Here is a 15,505-nt window from a genome sequence, read left to right on the forward strand (position 1 = left end):
TTACTTCCGAGGATTGTAAGAGTTTTAATCTAAATTCATAACTTGAAATTTAGGAATTAGAGAGTTAGCTCTTAGGATTATAAGAGTTGTAATCTGAATTCATAACCTAAAGTATGTTTGACAATCTAGTTGATTGTGACATTTATGAATTATAATTATAATTCCTTAAGTTACATAGGTTTGTAATATTTTGTTGAAGGACTCATTGCGATTTAGTGCAGTTGGGAGTAAATAATGTATAGGTACAAGTCAAGATTTTTACACCTTTGTGACCCCGGGATTTTCACGTAAAAATGGTGTGTTGTTTACTTATTGCTCTTACTTCTTTGTTGAAACATGTTAGGCAATTTATTTCTCTTAGGTGAATAGTTAAGATAATTAACTAAAATCTAGGTCGTGTAAAATAACATATACCTATGAATTTCACCGTTCGTCTTGCTAAGACCTTAAGAAAGTGGACGAGAATACCTATGTATTATTTTTTGTCCCCTTCATTGTCAGTGCATCAAACTCTTGTTCAGGATACCCACCCTTTGTGTTCCTTGAGTCTTGTTTCATAGGTTCCACTTTTGTTCTTGTCTACATTTTTCATACAATTTACGTCTTCCGACTCCTTTTATGTGCTTCTATTTTTCTAATGTGTTTTGCTCACTTTGTTTCCCTTTTTGTGTTTGTTCTCCCTCATTTTATTCATCTGTTATATTTTTCACAAGTTGATTTTTTTTGAAGTTTTTTGTTTTGGTATTCCTCTTCATTCTTTGGATATAATTTTGGATTGATCGCAGAGCATTGTTGTTTATCATGATTTTGTAATTTGTGATTTTTGCAACACTTTGACATNCTTCTCATGCCTACCTTACTTGGTTCTTGTCGTACCTAATTACTAATAAAATTTGTTTAGTACCTCTGATGATATCCAGGCGGTAGCATTTATTTTACTTATTTATTTATTATTTTCTCATATTAAATCATTGAATTGTTACTTACATTTTATTTGTTTGTGTATTGCATGTGAAATTCGTCCAAGTTCACTATGAGCTTATCCTTTCCTTTGCATTTCGGAGAGCCATAAAGGCTCAAATTCCCCTCTTCCGAGTCTGCTAGTTATAAAAATCGACGAACAGGTCTCGAGGTTGAAAGAAGCAACAGATCAATAATTTGGAAAGTTTGGGTCAAAGGCCCACATTTCATTTTTTGTATTTTGTTATTTTGGGCTTAAGCCCTTGTTATTAAATTTTGCTATTACTTTGCTAGTTTTATGGCAGGTGGAAAATTGGGCCTAAGGCCCACAAGAAAGAATGATTACTTTGCGTTAGTCTAGGACAGGTGTAACTCAAATGGGCCGAAGGGCCAAAACAAAAATGGGCCCAAATACTGGTCCAGGCGGACAGAAACCAGATTTGGGTCCAACTCTCTTTCCCTCTTTACTTTACTGTGTTTGTTTTGCTTACTAATATTTGTCGTTAATCTTAGGGTCGAAGAGTTCAAATCCCCGAAAGACGCTCATTTCGTTTTAACAATTTAACTAAATCGATCATCTTTCAAAAATTTTAAAAGCATAAATTTTGAGAAGCATCTCACTTAGATCGTAGGTCAATATTTCCCTTTTTTCCCTTTTATAACTGTCTCAACTATAAAATAGTTCAACTGTTTTACTCAAATTAAGTTAAAATTATTTTAGCCAAATAATTAATTGTTGGATAACCGCGTGTTAGCGGGCATTTCGGGTGCTTTCAAACCCTTCCCGAAATGCTAATATGAACCTCGAATCCTCTTTAAATATTTTCATTAGATTTACTGTTTTAATCTTTTGAAAAAATAAGTTTTCTTGATTTTTCTTAAAAATTAAGTGGCGACTCTTAAACCAGTCCAAAAATATTTTCCTAATAAAACAGTATTCCTCTTCATTCTTTGGATATAATTTTGGATTGATCGCATAGCATTGTTGTTTATCATGATTTTGTAATTTGTGATTTTTGCAACACTTTGACATGTAATCATAATTGATTTTAATACATTTTCAACAATCTATTCAAAATTTCTCTTCATTCATACGTTAATTCTTTTAGAAAAATCACTCTATTAAACTTCAACCTTAACACTAGCACATATAGATCTCATTTTATTGTGTGTCTTTATGTTTATTTGCAAAGTCTTTTCGTTCCTAGATACCAAAAAAAAGTGATGGAAGTGAGGAAAAAGAGATTCATGTAATCACAATAGCGATCTCCTCCACTAAATTAAATAATAGAACTCATTTTAGAGTGCGCGTTGAATAAACCCAATTAAAATATATAATATAGAAAACAGGCTTTGAAAAAAGATTGACGTAGTCTTTCAATATTGTAACATGAATCAAAACATACACATTGCTTAGTAATCATTTGTTGCATACTTGGATCACATTTTTTAGGAGTCTGTCTACATAACAATTATAGATCTGGCTAGCCATTTATGTAATTTTAGATCTAACAATTTGAGTTTGAGTATGAACTTGTAATTATTTTGAATTTTATGGTCCATTTATGTAATTTTCCCTTTAAAATTATTATACTTAAATTTTGTTTTCTTAACATGAGCTCAAACGTATAAAGTACAGTGTTGGACCATGTTTAACACAAATATATCTGTCTAATTTTATTTATAAGTGTATCTCAAAAAATTGTTTATACTCCTTTTTTAAATTTAAATTTAATTAGAGGCACGAATAACACCTTTCAACAAAGATGCTTATCATTTTCTTTAAAAAAAATTATCATCTCTACGTAAAAAGAAATTGATTGAAAATTTTAATAATTATATTTTAATATTTTTATTTCACTAAATACTTGATATCTAATAAAATGAATTTTTTTTATCCAAGCTTAAATAATATCGTATTCTATATAGAATAAGATGCTATAAGCACACAACTTCATGCATAACGTGTGTATTTGAGCTATGAGCTTGTAACCAAGAGTGTGAGTCCCACTTTAGCACTCTCATCATTTTGATTTATTCATCTTACTTTTTAATATGTTATAGGTTAGAAAATTAAGTTAAAAGTTCTATAAATTATAATGATTAATAATTTAAAAATACTCGATTATATATTTAAAAATTATGTAAAAAAGTACTATAAAACACAATAATTAAAATTTAAAATTCATATAAAAATTTAGTTGGCTCTCCAAATTTCATATGTGCCACATAAATTGAAATAAAGGGAGTAATATATATTATTTGAAATGACATAAAAAATATTATGAATAAAAAATAATTAACAACTTCAAATATCTTTAAAAACATATAATTTTTTAGGGCAAAATTCACGTATAGCCACTCAAAATTAGCTTAATTACGCTTTATAGTTATAGTTTGCTGATTATGATTCGTAGCTACATGTTATATGGAGGAGAGTGGCGAGCGAGATTGGGAGAGGGAAGAGAGAGGCGAGTGAGAGAGGGCAGAGAGTGGGAGATAGGTGAATTGTATAAGTATATGGGTTAGATAATTGTATATATGTAACTACTATGTATATGTATCAATTATTGTATTTGTATATCTACATACAAATTGGAGGAGAGTGGCGAGCAGATTGGGAGAGAGAGGAGAGAGGCGAGCGAGAGAGGGCAGAGAGTACTGGGAGAGAGGTGAATTGTATATGTATATCGGTTATATAATTGTATATATGTAAATACTATGTATATGTATCAATTATTGTATTTGTATATTTGCATATAATTTGAATTTGTATCAATTGAATTGAGTTAAAAAATTTGAATTTGTATTTCGTATACAATTGAATTAAGCTAAAACATTTGAATTTGTATATCCAATCTCTCTCGCTTTATACAAACACAAAATATACATGTATTTGTATAATTTGTGTTNGAGAGGGAGGAGAGAGGCGAGCGAGAGAGGGCAGAGAGTACTGGGAGAGAGGTGAATTGTATATGTATATCGGTTACATAATTGTATATATGTAAATACTATGTATATGTATCAATTATTGTATTTGTATATTTGCATATAATTTGAATTTGTATCAATTGAATCGAGTTAAAAAATTTGAATTTGTATTTCGTATACAATTGAATTGAGTTAAAACATTTGAATTTGTATATCCAATCTCTCTCTCGCTTTATACAAACACAAAATATACATGTATTTGTATAATTTGTGTTTGCATAAAGCGCGAGAGAGAGGCAAAAGAGAACTGAGTAGGGAAATATTGTATTTGTATAATTATAAGTGTATAGGGCGGAGAGATATGTATTCGTATTTGTATATCACGTCTCTCTCGCTTCATACAAATACAAATTATACATTTGTGTTTGTATAAAGTGAGAGAGAGATTGACAAAAGAGTAGTGAGAGAGAGAATAGGCAGGGAGAGGAGAGAGGCGAGGGATAGATGACTGAAAAGGGAGGAGAGTGGCGAGCGAAATTCCAGAGAGAGGGGAGAGAGGCGAGAGAGAGGAAGAAGAAGAGAGGAGAGAGGAGAGAGGAGAGAGGAGAGAAAGAATGTAATTATAGCTAGAAATAAGTTCCAAATTATAATTAATACAAATTGTAGCTATATTAGATAATTAACTAGTATATATTTACTTAATGAAATAATTTCCCCTTTTTTTAATTAACTCTCCAAATTGTTTCTGTCACATGGAAAATTTGGGAAGCAAACTAAAATCAAAATAAATAAATATTTATTACAACATAATGGAGAAATCTAAAATCTGATTGGCCAAAAATCGTGTAGCGCTGTCACAAATGCCACGTCATAAAAAACAGCCGAATGATCTGGAACATTCCCCAACCCCCGCAAAATCTATTAAGACCAACTTCTTCTTCTTTTTCTTCATCATGTATGTCTCTCAAATTCACTACTACGATTTCTGAAGAACAATCGACCCGACAAATTGTATTTGGATCCGAATAATCGACCCGAATATGAAAACCCGACAAATTTCGATAGCCATTGTTCTATGTGCATCACTCTTTGTTCTCAACGTACAATCTAAAACCGTTGATCCTTATAAGGTATGTATGATTTTCTATTTATTGTTTTTTCCCGTTTGAATTTATGTATGATATATGAATTTTTCATATTGGCACGAATTAGGCCCGAATATAGTGGAATTTGAAATGGATATAGAGGATTTTAACTACATTGATTGAGCATCTTGAGGGCTAATTGATTTAAATTTTCACACTGTTAGATTTTGAACTGATTTTGGTGATTGAGTTTTCATGGGTAGCCCGGTGCATTAAAGCTTCGGGCTTTGTACATGGGTCTATTATACACAGCCTTGTCCTGTATTTATGGAAGAGGCTGTTTCCACGACTTTTGAACCCATGACAGCAACTTTACTAGCTATGCCAAGGGTACCCCTTTGGTGATTGAGTTTTCGTGATGTTTTTGATTTTTTTGTTTTTATTTGTCCGTTGGTTTTGTTTGGGGTTTATTGGAATTGCTCAATTTAACCAGTTTTTGTATATTAGGATAATGTTGTAATTGAGAAATTGTGTTTTGAAACTAGGAGTAAATGAAGGATTGTCCCTTGGAAAGAAGGGAAGCAGACGATATCCTCAAAAAAAAAGAAAAAGGGAAGCAAATGTATTATTGATTTGACTGTGGAATAATATCTGTTTTATGTAATTTTCATATTTAAATGATATGTAAAAGTTTAATGAGAATGTAAAAGGAGAAACTCCCAGTATGCTGATATGCGTATGATGGATTCTGAAAAAATAAAATAGTCATGATGCATTGGTTTCATTGTTAGCCCAGATTTTTCATCTGTTACGGCTGATATATACACACATCTTTGTGGCACAAAGACAAACACTGTAAAGAGGAACCACAAAAATACCGTTTGAAGTTAGGTGTGGCAAGTACTGAAATCTCAAATTGATCACTTTGTTTATATTCTTCAAAATGGAGACTAAATGAAAAAGTTCTGATCCTCTCGTGTTTGTTAGTTTTAAGAAAATAAACCTGAAATATTCGGCATTGTTAAGCCTAAAGATTTAACTATGTGACGGTTCATAATGCTAGAATAGCTATATATACTGAGTGTCCATGCAGAGTGATTACCTCATCTTCCATGGTTAACAATGATTTTGAATTATTCCAGGTGCTTGGAGTTGATAAAAGCGCAAGTCAGCGTGAAATCCAGAAAGCTTTTCACAAGTATGTTCGCTCATCTTTTTTCCATTATCATTTTTTCTTTAAATCTCAATGCTTGTGCTTTTGTTGATTCATGCTTACCATCCAGTAGTCAAGTTTCTCTTAGCCAAAATTTGGCATAACTATATCAACTGTTATCCTACCTACATGTTTTACTGGAGGTTCTGCCATGATTGATGTCTCTTTGTTGGTAGGAATTACCTTAACTTGAGGATTTGTAGTGGTGATGAGTATTTTCCAAGTACTTCTATTTGTGCTTCAAACTCTCACGTGTCTTAGAGTACTTGTAGTTTGGCCTTCAATTCTATTCATGTTTTACATGCTTCTGGGATGAAACCCCTACAAGTGACACACCAAGAGAGTGCAGAGTATATGTAAATTTCTGGGCTCTTAGTGATGATAGTAAAGCAGGACTCTTCATAACTTTAAAATTACAGTTTTCCTAAGGATACAGAATCTTAGGCCTGCAATAACTGGATGTTTTCATCAATAAGCTAAGAACTATGATTGAAATATCAGAGACAAAAAGTATGGACAAATGCTAGGCTTTTAAGTGCAAGCACAATTAGAATGAATGGAAAAACAAAAAATGTGGATACTTTATATAAGTAAACAATATAAAGACATATATAAATTTGATAAAGATATTATTACTATAGCTAAACAAAGTATGTAGAGTGAAAAATCATGTTATTTCTAATTTATCAACCATTTCAATTTTTTGTTTAGATGTAAAGAAGTAGTTTTAAGTTCTCATTAACTAGTTTTAATGGTAAATTTTCAATTTATTATTCATTATCAGTTTATCACTCAATAATTCATCCAAAACTTTCTGCTAATGATTAATAAATCACTTTGCCAACTACATTTATTTGTTAATGCTTCCCTCTTAAAAGCTGAGACTATACAAATAAGGCACATCCATAGTTCCTTGGTGCCGGAGGAGAAATGCCAAACTGAACTTTACGTAGCTTCGGGGCTTAAGCCTACCTCAAACAAGCCCTTAACAACGTTGGTTGAACTTGAACATAGCTTGTTTTGCCCGAGAACAAATGACCTTAGTATTGATCAATCTGATCCAATTGGTCTTAACTACTTATTCTTGTCATTGTCTTGGAATGGGACAGGATAAGTAGTTGGAAGTAAGACTATAAATTTGAAGGTAAAGGAACATATTGACAATTTTTTCCATAGCCTCTTTACTATCAGCATGCAGTAGGTTACTGGTATTTTCCTTAAATTCGGATCCTGCAATATGAGAGTTGCAAATATGCTCATGGTCGATTAGATTCTATGGGTTTCAAGGTGAAACTTTGTCTGAAGCTGTTTTTTTTTTAAAAATTGATTGTATTTAATTGCTGATTTTTTTCAATTGTTGAACTTCTCTGCATTAGTTTTCCGGCAATTAATGTTCTGTCCTTTTAATCTTCTCCTTTATCCCTCTTCCTTTTCAGGCTCTCACTCCAATATCATCCAGACAAGAACAAAAGTAAGGGTGCACAGGAGAAATTTGCTGAGATTAATAACGGTATAACAGCTTCTGATTTCTATCTTCCTTTTCAGCACTCTGCCAATTATCAAAAAGAGGAAAGAAAGAAATTGTAGTTGAGGAAATTAAAAGAACCGCTTTTGCTATTTTCTTTAAAATTCTTGCTAAAGTTATCACTAGAATCTGAGATCCAAAGATGGTGTTGTTTTTCTTATCTTTCTTCAAGGTGCTAGGTAGGTTTGATTTTATCTAAGATCCAAAGATGGGTGGTGATTAAAGGTTAAAACCCATACAATCTGAGTTATCTTGATGTGTGCAACTAGTTACAGCATGCATTTTCTTTCTCTGGGTGTTTGCTTGCTTGATGATCAATATTATTAACTATCTGTATCATTTGTCTATCAAATTTCAGCTTATGAAATTCTGTCCAATGAAGATAAGAGGAAAAACTATGACCTATATGGAGATGAGAAGGGAGCTCCTGGATTTGATGCTGGAGGCGCTGGAGATCATGGTGGATATACATACTTTACAAGTGGTGGACCAGGACAAAGTGGGTTCAACTTCGGGCCAGGTGGTATGGGTGGTGGACAAGGAGGTGCAAAATCATTTTCATTTTCCTTTGGCGGTCCTGGCAGTCAAAGCTCTTCTGGCTTTGGTTTAGATGATATATTCTCCAACATGTTTGGGGGTGGTATGGGAAGTGGGAGTCAGTTTGGGGGTGGTATGGGAGGTGGGAGTAAATTTGGGGGATTTAGTGGCTTTGGTGGTTCAGGCAGGTCTCAGTCTAGAACCAAGAACTCTGGCAAGAGCATCCCTTCCGTAAACTCGCAGATGTATAAGAAAGAAATATCTGATAAAGGAATGACTTGGCTATTACTCTCTCATACATCTACATCAAGAGATATCCAATATTATGAATCTGTCATCAGAGAAGTTGCAAGCTCACTGGATGGGGCAATGAAGGTATGCATCCTTTTACTTATATCATAATACTTCTAGACTCTAGTCATTACTGTAATTCCACTGATGTGCTCTTACTGTGATAGGTGGGGAGAATAAACTGTGAAACTGATGCATCTTTTTGCAAGGGTCTTGGCATATATCCTCGCAATGTGCCAAGATTGTTTGTGTATTCATTAAAATCAAGTGGGGATGGTGCGTTGATGGAGTACAGTGATGATTTAGATGTGAAGAGGGTGAAAAGTTTTTGCCATGATCATCTTCCTAGATTCTCAAAGCGTGTAGATTTGGACCACTTTGATTTTGTTTCCCAGACTGTAGGAGGTTTACCCAAAGTGATGCTTCTCTCAACAAAGAAAGATACTCCAGTTATTTGGCGTGCTCTTAGTGGCTTGTATCGAAATCGTTTTGTCTTCTATGATGCACAGGTTAGAATATATGACTAAACTTGTCCGTATGATTAGTTAAATACTATACCAACTTGAATTTGGAATTGAACATGACTGCATTTGTTCTTTGCAAGTTTTTTACTAAAGCCTGTGTCGTGTTTAATAGGTTCGTGATTCTTCTGATCCTGCTGTCCGAAGGTTGGGTGTTGATGCTCTTCCTGCCATTGTTAGCTGGCTATCCAATGGGGAGAAACAGATTTTGAGAACAGGAATCTCTGTAAAAGATCTAAAGTCGGCAATTCAAGATCTAAGTAGTTTACTGGACAATTTTGAAAAGAAAAGTAAGAAGGCAGCTTCAGCTCAGAGTAAAAGTGAGCAGAGTGAAGCAGAGGCTAAGCAAGTACCAGTACTGACAGGCTCTAATTTCAATGACATTTGTGGGGAGAAAACTCCTGTCTGTGTGATTGGTGTCTTCAGGTCATCTAAAGCAAGGGATAAGCTAGAAAAAGTTCTATTATCGGTAAGTCATCAACTGTATAGACTTTGTTCGGTGCTTTATGATTTGCTCTCTTCTCTGGTATGAAATACAACCAATTTTAACTGATTTGTGACTCATATCTTGCCTACTTTAGGTCTCTCAAAAGTCATTATCAAGACGACAGAATACAGCCTATGGCTCAAGAGATTCAGTTTCCTATGCACTTTTGGATGCAGCGAGGCAGCAGTCTTTCTTGAATGCATTTGACAAATCAGGATATAAATCATCAGACAAGGTCCTTCTTGCATACAAGCCGCGGAAGGGTAAGTTTGCAGTTTTTGAGGGAGAAGTCACTTCTGAAGATGCAGAGAGTTTCATTAGCTCCGTTCTCAGTGGGGACGTACAATTTTCCAACACCAGACAGAACCTATAGCAAAGTAAAAATTAGGAGCCAACTTCAGTGGAAACGAAAAATACTGAGATCTGGAAAACATGTACAACCAGCCCTTCGTCATGAGCTGGAAGAAGTTGATTTAGCAACAAAGTTTATTAACTGTTGCCAGAGAAGGGTTCGTTTTCTTTTGGTTAACGAAATGCACATAACAGCAGCATACGACTGAACTGAACTGAACTTACAGTATAGCATGTACGCTGTGCCAAGGTTTCTATAGTCTGGTTTCTCAAGTCTATTGCAATTTTTCATGTATAATATAATCTTATAATCAGACTAGTTAGACTTGTTACTTTGTCGATGGATAAACTATCAATCAATATTTTGATAGTTGTATTATTTAGGACTTGTGAGTAGTAAAACATGTTAAGACAAGTTTTCTTGATTTAAGATCAAGATTTCTATGAGAGAAAAAAGGACATTTCATGGTTTAGTTTTAGTTTGATTTTAAATTTTATAAATAATCAACAAAAACTGAACCCAACCACCTAAATAATACATATTTAAGAACTATGATTTTGCATACACATTTGTATGTAAAGATGTTTACCCTTGTAGTAATTGAATGTTTTGCTTTTACTATCTAGTTTGATTTGTAATTTTTATTTTGATAATGTCAAGAGTTCATTTCATATATTTTTTAAGTCTGTTAATTAATAATCATTATTGTTTAATCAAAACATTATCGAAACATCTTGATATATTACAACTAAAGCTTAATTTTTTTCACAAAAATAAAATCATTATATACTATGATGGAAGGCAGTAAACGCGAATTTTTAGTTATTATTTACTACATTTTAATTGAGTATAACCTAATATGATGAATGTATACTCATTATGTGGGTTCTGTTGTGTAGACTGAATTTATACTAAGGTGAATATTTAAAACTAAAACAACTACTCCCTCCGTCTCATTTTATATGTTATCCCTTTCTATAAATAGTTAGTCCATAATACTTGTCATTTTATAAAATCAATGTATAAATTGCCATATTGTTCCTTTTTTACCCTTGTGAGTTGTTAGCCTTGAAAATATAAATGTAACCAACTTAGAAAAACTAAGTAAATGATTCAGGTTCATTGGTTAAATTAATTAATTAAAATAAATTAATTCATATTCATTGATTGAAAACTTGAGTTCCAAAAAAATTAAATAAGGGTAGAAGGGTAAAATTNAGACTGAATTTATACTAAGGTGAATATTTAAAACTAAAACAACTACTCCCTCCATCTCATTTTATATGTCATCCCTTTCTATAAATAATTAGTCCATAATACTTGTCATTTTATAAAATCAATGTATAAATTACCATATTGTTCCTTTTTTACCCTTGTGAGTTGTTAGCCTTGAAAATATACATGTGACCAACTTAGAAAAGCTAAGTAAATGATTCAGATTCATTGGTTAAATTAATTAATCAAAATAAATTAATTCATATTCATTGATTGAAAACTTGAGTTCCAAAAAAATTAAATAAGGGTAGAAGGGTAAAATTACATCATTTCTTAATGCAAGTGCAAAGTAAAAAGGTGACATATAAAATGGGACGGAGGGAGTATTTTAGAATGTTGAAATTTGAGTAGAAGATCAAAAAATTATAATGAAAGAGTTCGAAAATCGAGTATACACGTGAAAAATATGAATTAAAATATGGAAGAACTATCTAAATACACAATTTATTTGACTATATTCTCTAAAATTTTCTACCATTAGTGAAAAAATTACAAAAATTCCTACTTTACACAATATATCGGTCGGATACATCACTTTATGTCATGTATCGATCGTACGCGATATATCGGGACGTTACTGTATGCAATGTATCAGTTGGATACATCACTTTACGCGATGTATCGGTCAGATACATCACTTTATGCAATGTATCATTCAGATGCATCACTTAATGCAATGTATCATAACATATGCGATGAATTGGGACGTTGAGTGATGTATGCGAAATCAAAACGCGATGTATCAGGACGTTGAGGGATATATCCGAAATCAAAACGCGATGTATCGAGACGTTATGAGATGTATCCGAATTTCATCAAATTTAAGGAATTTTTAAAAATTTGAAAATAAAATAAAAAAAGAATATAATCAACTCTTAACACTGTGAAATTTACGTAAAATCTACCTAAAATATTCAAGATCACAAATTGGTCCATAGAATTGTGACACTAACTTGCAGCACTTGGAAGTTCTCCAAGAATTGGCAAAAGACAATTCATCTGCCTAAAATTTACTTGGAAATTCACCAAGAATTTGTTGGAGGAGCAATTAATGGGCCTAACCAAGAATGTGAGGTTCAATTAATATTGAGAAAATTTCAGAAATAACTAATATTAGGTTTACTTACTAATAATTGGCTCCATTATAATTTATAGTTATATTATTATTTGTTTCAAATATATTTAATGTATTATTTCAGTTCCATTGCTTTCTAACTCTCTAACAACTATTGTAAAAGTATAGCTAATGAAACAATTAATATGCACATTTTATTACTATCTAATAAAGGGAAATAGCAGGCAGCAGACCGTCAACACGTCTGCTTGTGCTGCCTGCTTATTCCCCTTGGCTGCCTCTTCTTCATTTAGTTAACTGCTATATGCTCTTTATTAAAACTTTTTTAAAAAAGGCTGTTACATGCTGCCTCTTCTTCATCCAATGAAAATGGAAAAAGAAAATTGTCTTCTTCATCCAATGAAAAAATGTGAAATCCATTTTAAAATTTCAATTATAAACTTACTTTCTTAAGATCCTTCATAAGATGGAGTCATGAAAATATTTTATGGGCTTCATTTATATTTTATATTTATTATTTTTTATTAATTATTTTTAATATTATTATAGTTAACTCTTGAAATTCTACCGGTGAAATACCACAAATAATGGGAAAATTACGCGGCTAAGCAAATTTATACTACTTAATTACTCATCATAGCTATAATTTACTATAATTATCACTCGCGACTAACATTATACATTAATTACGTGGGCTGACTTCGAGTTTGTATAATTAGCCACGTTTGTATATGTATAATTCGCCATAATATACAAATAAATATGTATAATATACAATTATCTAACCGATATACATATACAATTCACCTCTCTCCCACTCTCTGCCCTCTCTCGCTCACCTCTCTCCTCCCTCTCCCAATATCGCTCGCCTCTCTCCTACCTCTCCCAATCTCGTTTGCCATATATACAAATGCATATGTATAATATACAATTATTTAACTGATATACATATACAATTCAGCTCTCTCGCTCACTTCTCTCCTCCCTCTCCCAATCTCGCTCGCCTCTCTCTTCCCTCTCCCAATCTTGTTTGCCATATATACAAATGCATATGTATAATATACAGTTATCTAACTGATATACATATACAATTCAGCTCTCTCGCTTCCCTCTCTCCTCCCTCTCCCAATCTCGCTCGCCTCTCTCCTCCCTCTCCCAATCTCGCTTGCCATATATACAAATACATATGTATAATATACAATTATCTAACTGATATACATATACAATTCACCTCTCTCCCACTCTCTGCCCTCTCTCGCTTGCCTCTCTCCTCTCTCTCCTAGTCTCGCTCGCCTCTCTCTTCCCTATAACATGTAGCTACGAATTGTAATTATGAAACTATAACTATGGAGAGTAATTAGACTATTTTTGAGTGGCTAAATGTGAAAGTTCCTCAATAAACATTACGAATTTCAGATAATAATAATTGGACCCGTGCAAAGTACGGGCTTCCCCTTTCTAGTATAACATAAATGTGTATTGCCTTTTTAGTAATCTATTTTCAAAAAAGTTTGTGGGACCATGAATGATTAATTCACTTGTCAAGTAATGAATTACCTAACAAAAATAATGTTCATTCGAAAACATGAAAACAATGAGAGTTTATTCGGTATAAAAAAAAAATTGTTTTCAATTTTTTTTATATTTGATTGGTCAAATTTTTTTAAAAAAATAAAAAAAAGGGAAAAGGCTCAAATATGCCATCGAACTTTCAGCAAAAGCTCATTTATGCCATCCGTTAAAAGTTTGGCTCATCTATGCCATTACCGTTTAAGAAAAGGCTCATTCATGCATTATTTTTTAACGGTGGTTTTGCAAAACCATTTTTTACACGTGGCCAATTATAATTTGGCCACGTCATTTTTTTTCCAGAATTTTTATTTTTTATTATAAAAAAAATAATGACGTGGCCGAATTATAATTGGCCATGTGGCAAAANAACAAAAATAATGTTCATTCGAAAACATGAAAACAATGAGAGTTTATTCGGTATAAAAAAAAATCGTTTTCAATTTTTTTATATTTGATTGGTCAAATATTTTTTTAAAAATAAAAAAAATAAGCTTCTTGATAAAAATAGAAAAAACAAACTTAAATTCCATATTGATTATATCTTCTTCCGTTTTCTCCGTCCAACACACCTCTTCTTCACGGTCCCCCTCCTCTCAATCCTCTATATCCTTCATTCCTACCATCTGATACATAGGGATGATAATGGGGCAATGTAAGGCGGAGATGGGATGGGTTGAGCTCAACCCGAAAAAATTTTCAATTCGCCTCCGCCTTGCATAACATTTTTTTCATTTTCAACCCGCCTCATATAGACCCGCTCCGCATGAATCTGCCCCGCATAATTTTTTAATATATTCTTTTTCTAGTTAAGTTTGATACTTAAAATAAAATTCATAAAAGAAATTCATTCTTTCATTAAGTTGTATTAATTTAATAAGATGGTGACTTAAAATTTTATTTTTAGAGGTCAATTGGGAAACATGTAAGAAATTGAATTGTTTTTTTATTGAATTATTTTCATTTACTATCTTGAATATTTTAACAGATTTAAAGAAACTATATGAATAAATAATGTGTTCACTCTTGTAATATGTAAAAAAAAAATTAATTTAAATCCACATAAAATTACATATACACGCAACTCACACCGTTCCACATTAATTTAAAAAAAAAACATTTTAATCCACCTCGTATTCCACTCACCCCGCATAACCTTAAATCTATCCCATCCCACTTAATCTTAAATCCGCTGCACCCCGCATCGGCCCACCCCAATTGCCATTCCTACTGACATCCTTGCCTCCCATAGTATTTTCCAAAGTGAATGCATTCCATTAGTTTTCGAACCTTTTGGCATGAAAGACTGTGAAATGTGCTTCAATTAATTTGCCTTGATACATTGGTCTAGATCTAGCTGAAATAAGCTATTATAGAGTACTGACCACTAAAATCAAAATAAGAAAATAAAAAATGTAATGATTGACATCGAAATCTACTTTTTAAAAAATATTTTTCATCGTTATAAAATAAGTGACGTTTTAACAAAATATTTTTATTCGAAAATAAGTCATGTCACCTTATTTTGAAATATCATTTTAATTTGTCAAATTAAACACACATACTAAAAATCTTATTTTATTTCATGTTATTTTCTCTTTTGTTTCTTCTTTCAGAAAGATTGTTGCTGTTTTATAGCATGATTTTTGTTAAAATTATTATTATTATTATTATTATTATTATG

At 32.3% G+C, this 15,505-nt stretch overlaps 1 protein-coding gene across 2 annotated transcripts; it reads left to right on the forward strand.

Annotated features, from left to right (window-relative positions):
• The first annotated feature begins 4,825 nt into the window (after positions 1 to 4,825).
• On the forward strand, positions 4,826 to 10,357 carry LOC125856588 (dnaJ protein ERDJ3A). 2 transcript variants are annotated; one of them, XM_049536175.1, is made up of 8 exons: positions 4,838 to 5,021; positions 6,119 to 6,174; positions 7,626 to 7,699; positions 8,073 to 8,363; positions 8,394 to 8,626; positions 8,710 to 9,051; positions 9,179 to 9,532; positions 9,645 to 10,357. In XM_049536175.1, exons 1-8 carry the CDS (start codon positions 4,932 to 4,934, stop codon positions 9,921 to 9,923), a joined length of 1,719 nt encoding a protein of 572 aa, XP_049392132.1. In that variant the 5' UTR covers positions 4,838 to 4,931; the 3' UTR covers positions 9,924 to 10,357. The 2 variants fall into 2 exon arrangements, with proteins under 2 accessions (XP_049392131.1, XP_049392132.1); XM_049536174.1 differs by having other exon boundaries at positions 4,826 to 5,021; positions 8,073 to 8,626.
• The last annotated feature ends 5,148 nt before the right edge of the window (positions 10,358 to 15,505 follow it).

This window comes from Solanum stenotomum, chromosome 2, assembly GCF_019186545.1.
Source record: "Solanum stenotomum isolate F172 chromosome 2, ASM1918654v1, whole genome shotgun sequence".
NCBI classification, from domain to species: Eukaryota; Viridiplantae; Streptophyta; class Magnoliopsida; order Solanales; family Solanaceae; genus Solanum; species Solanum stenotomum.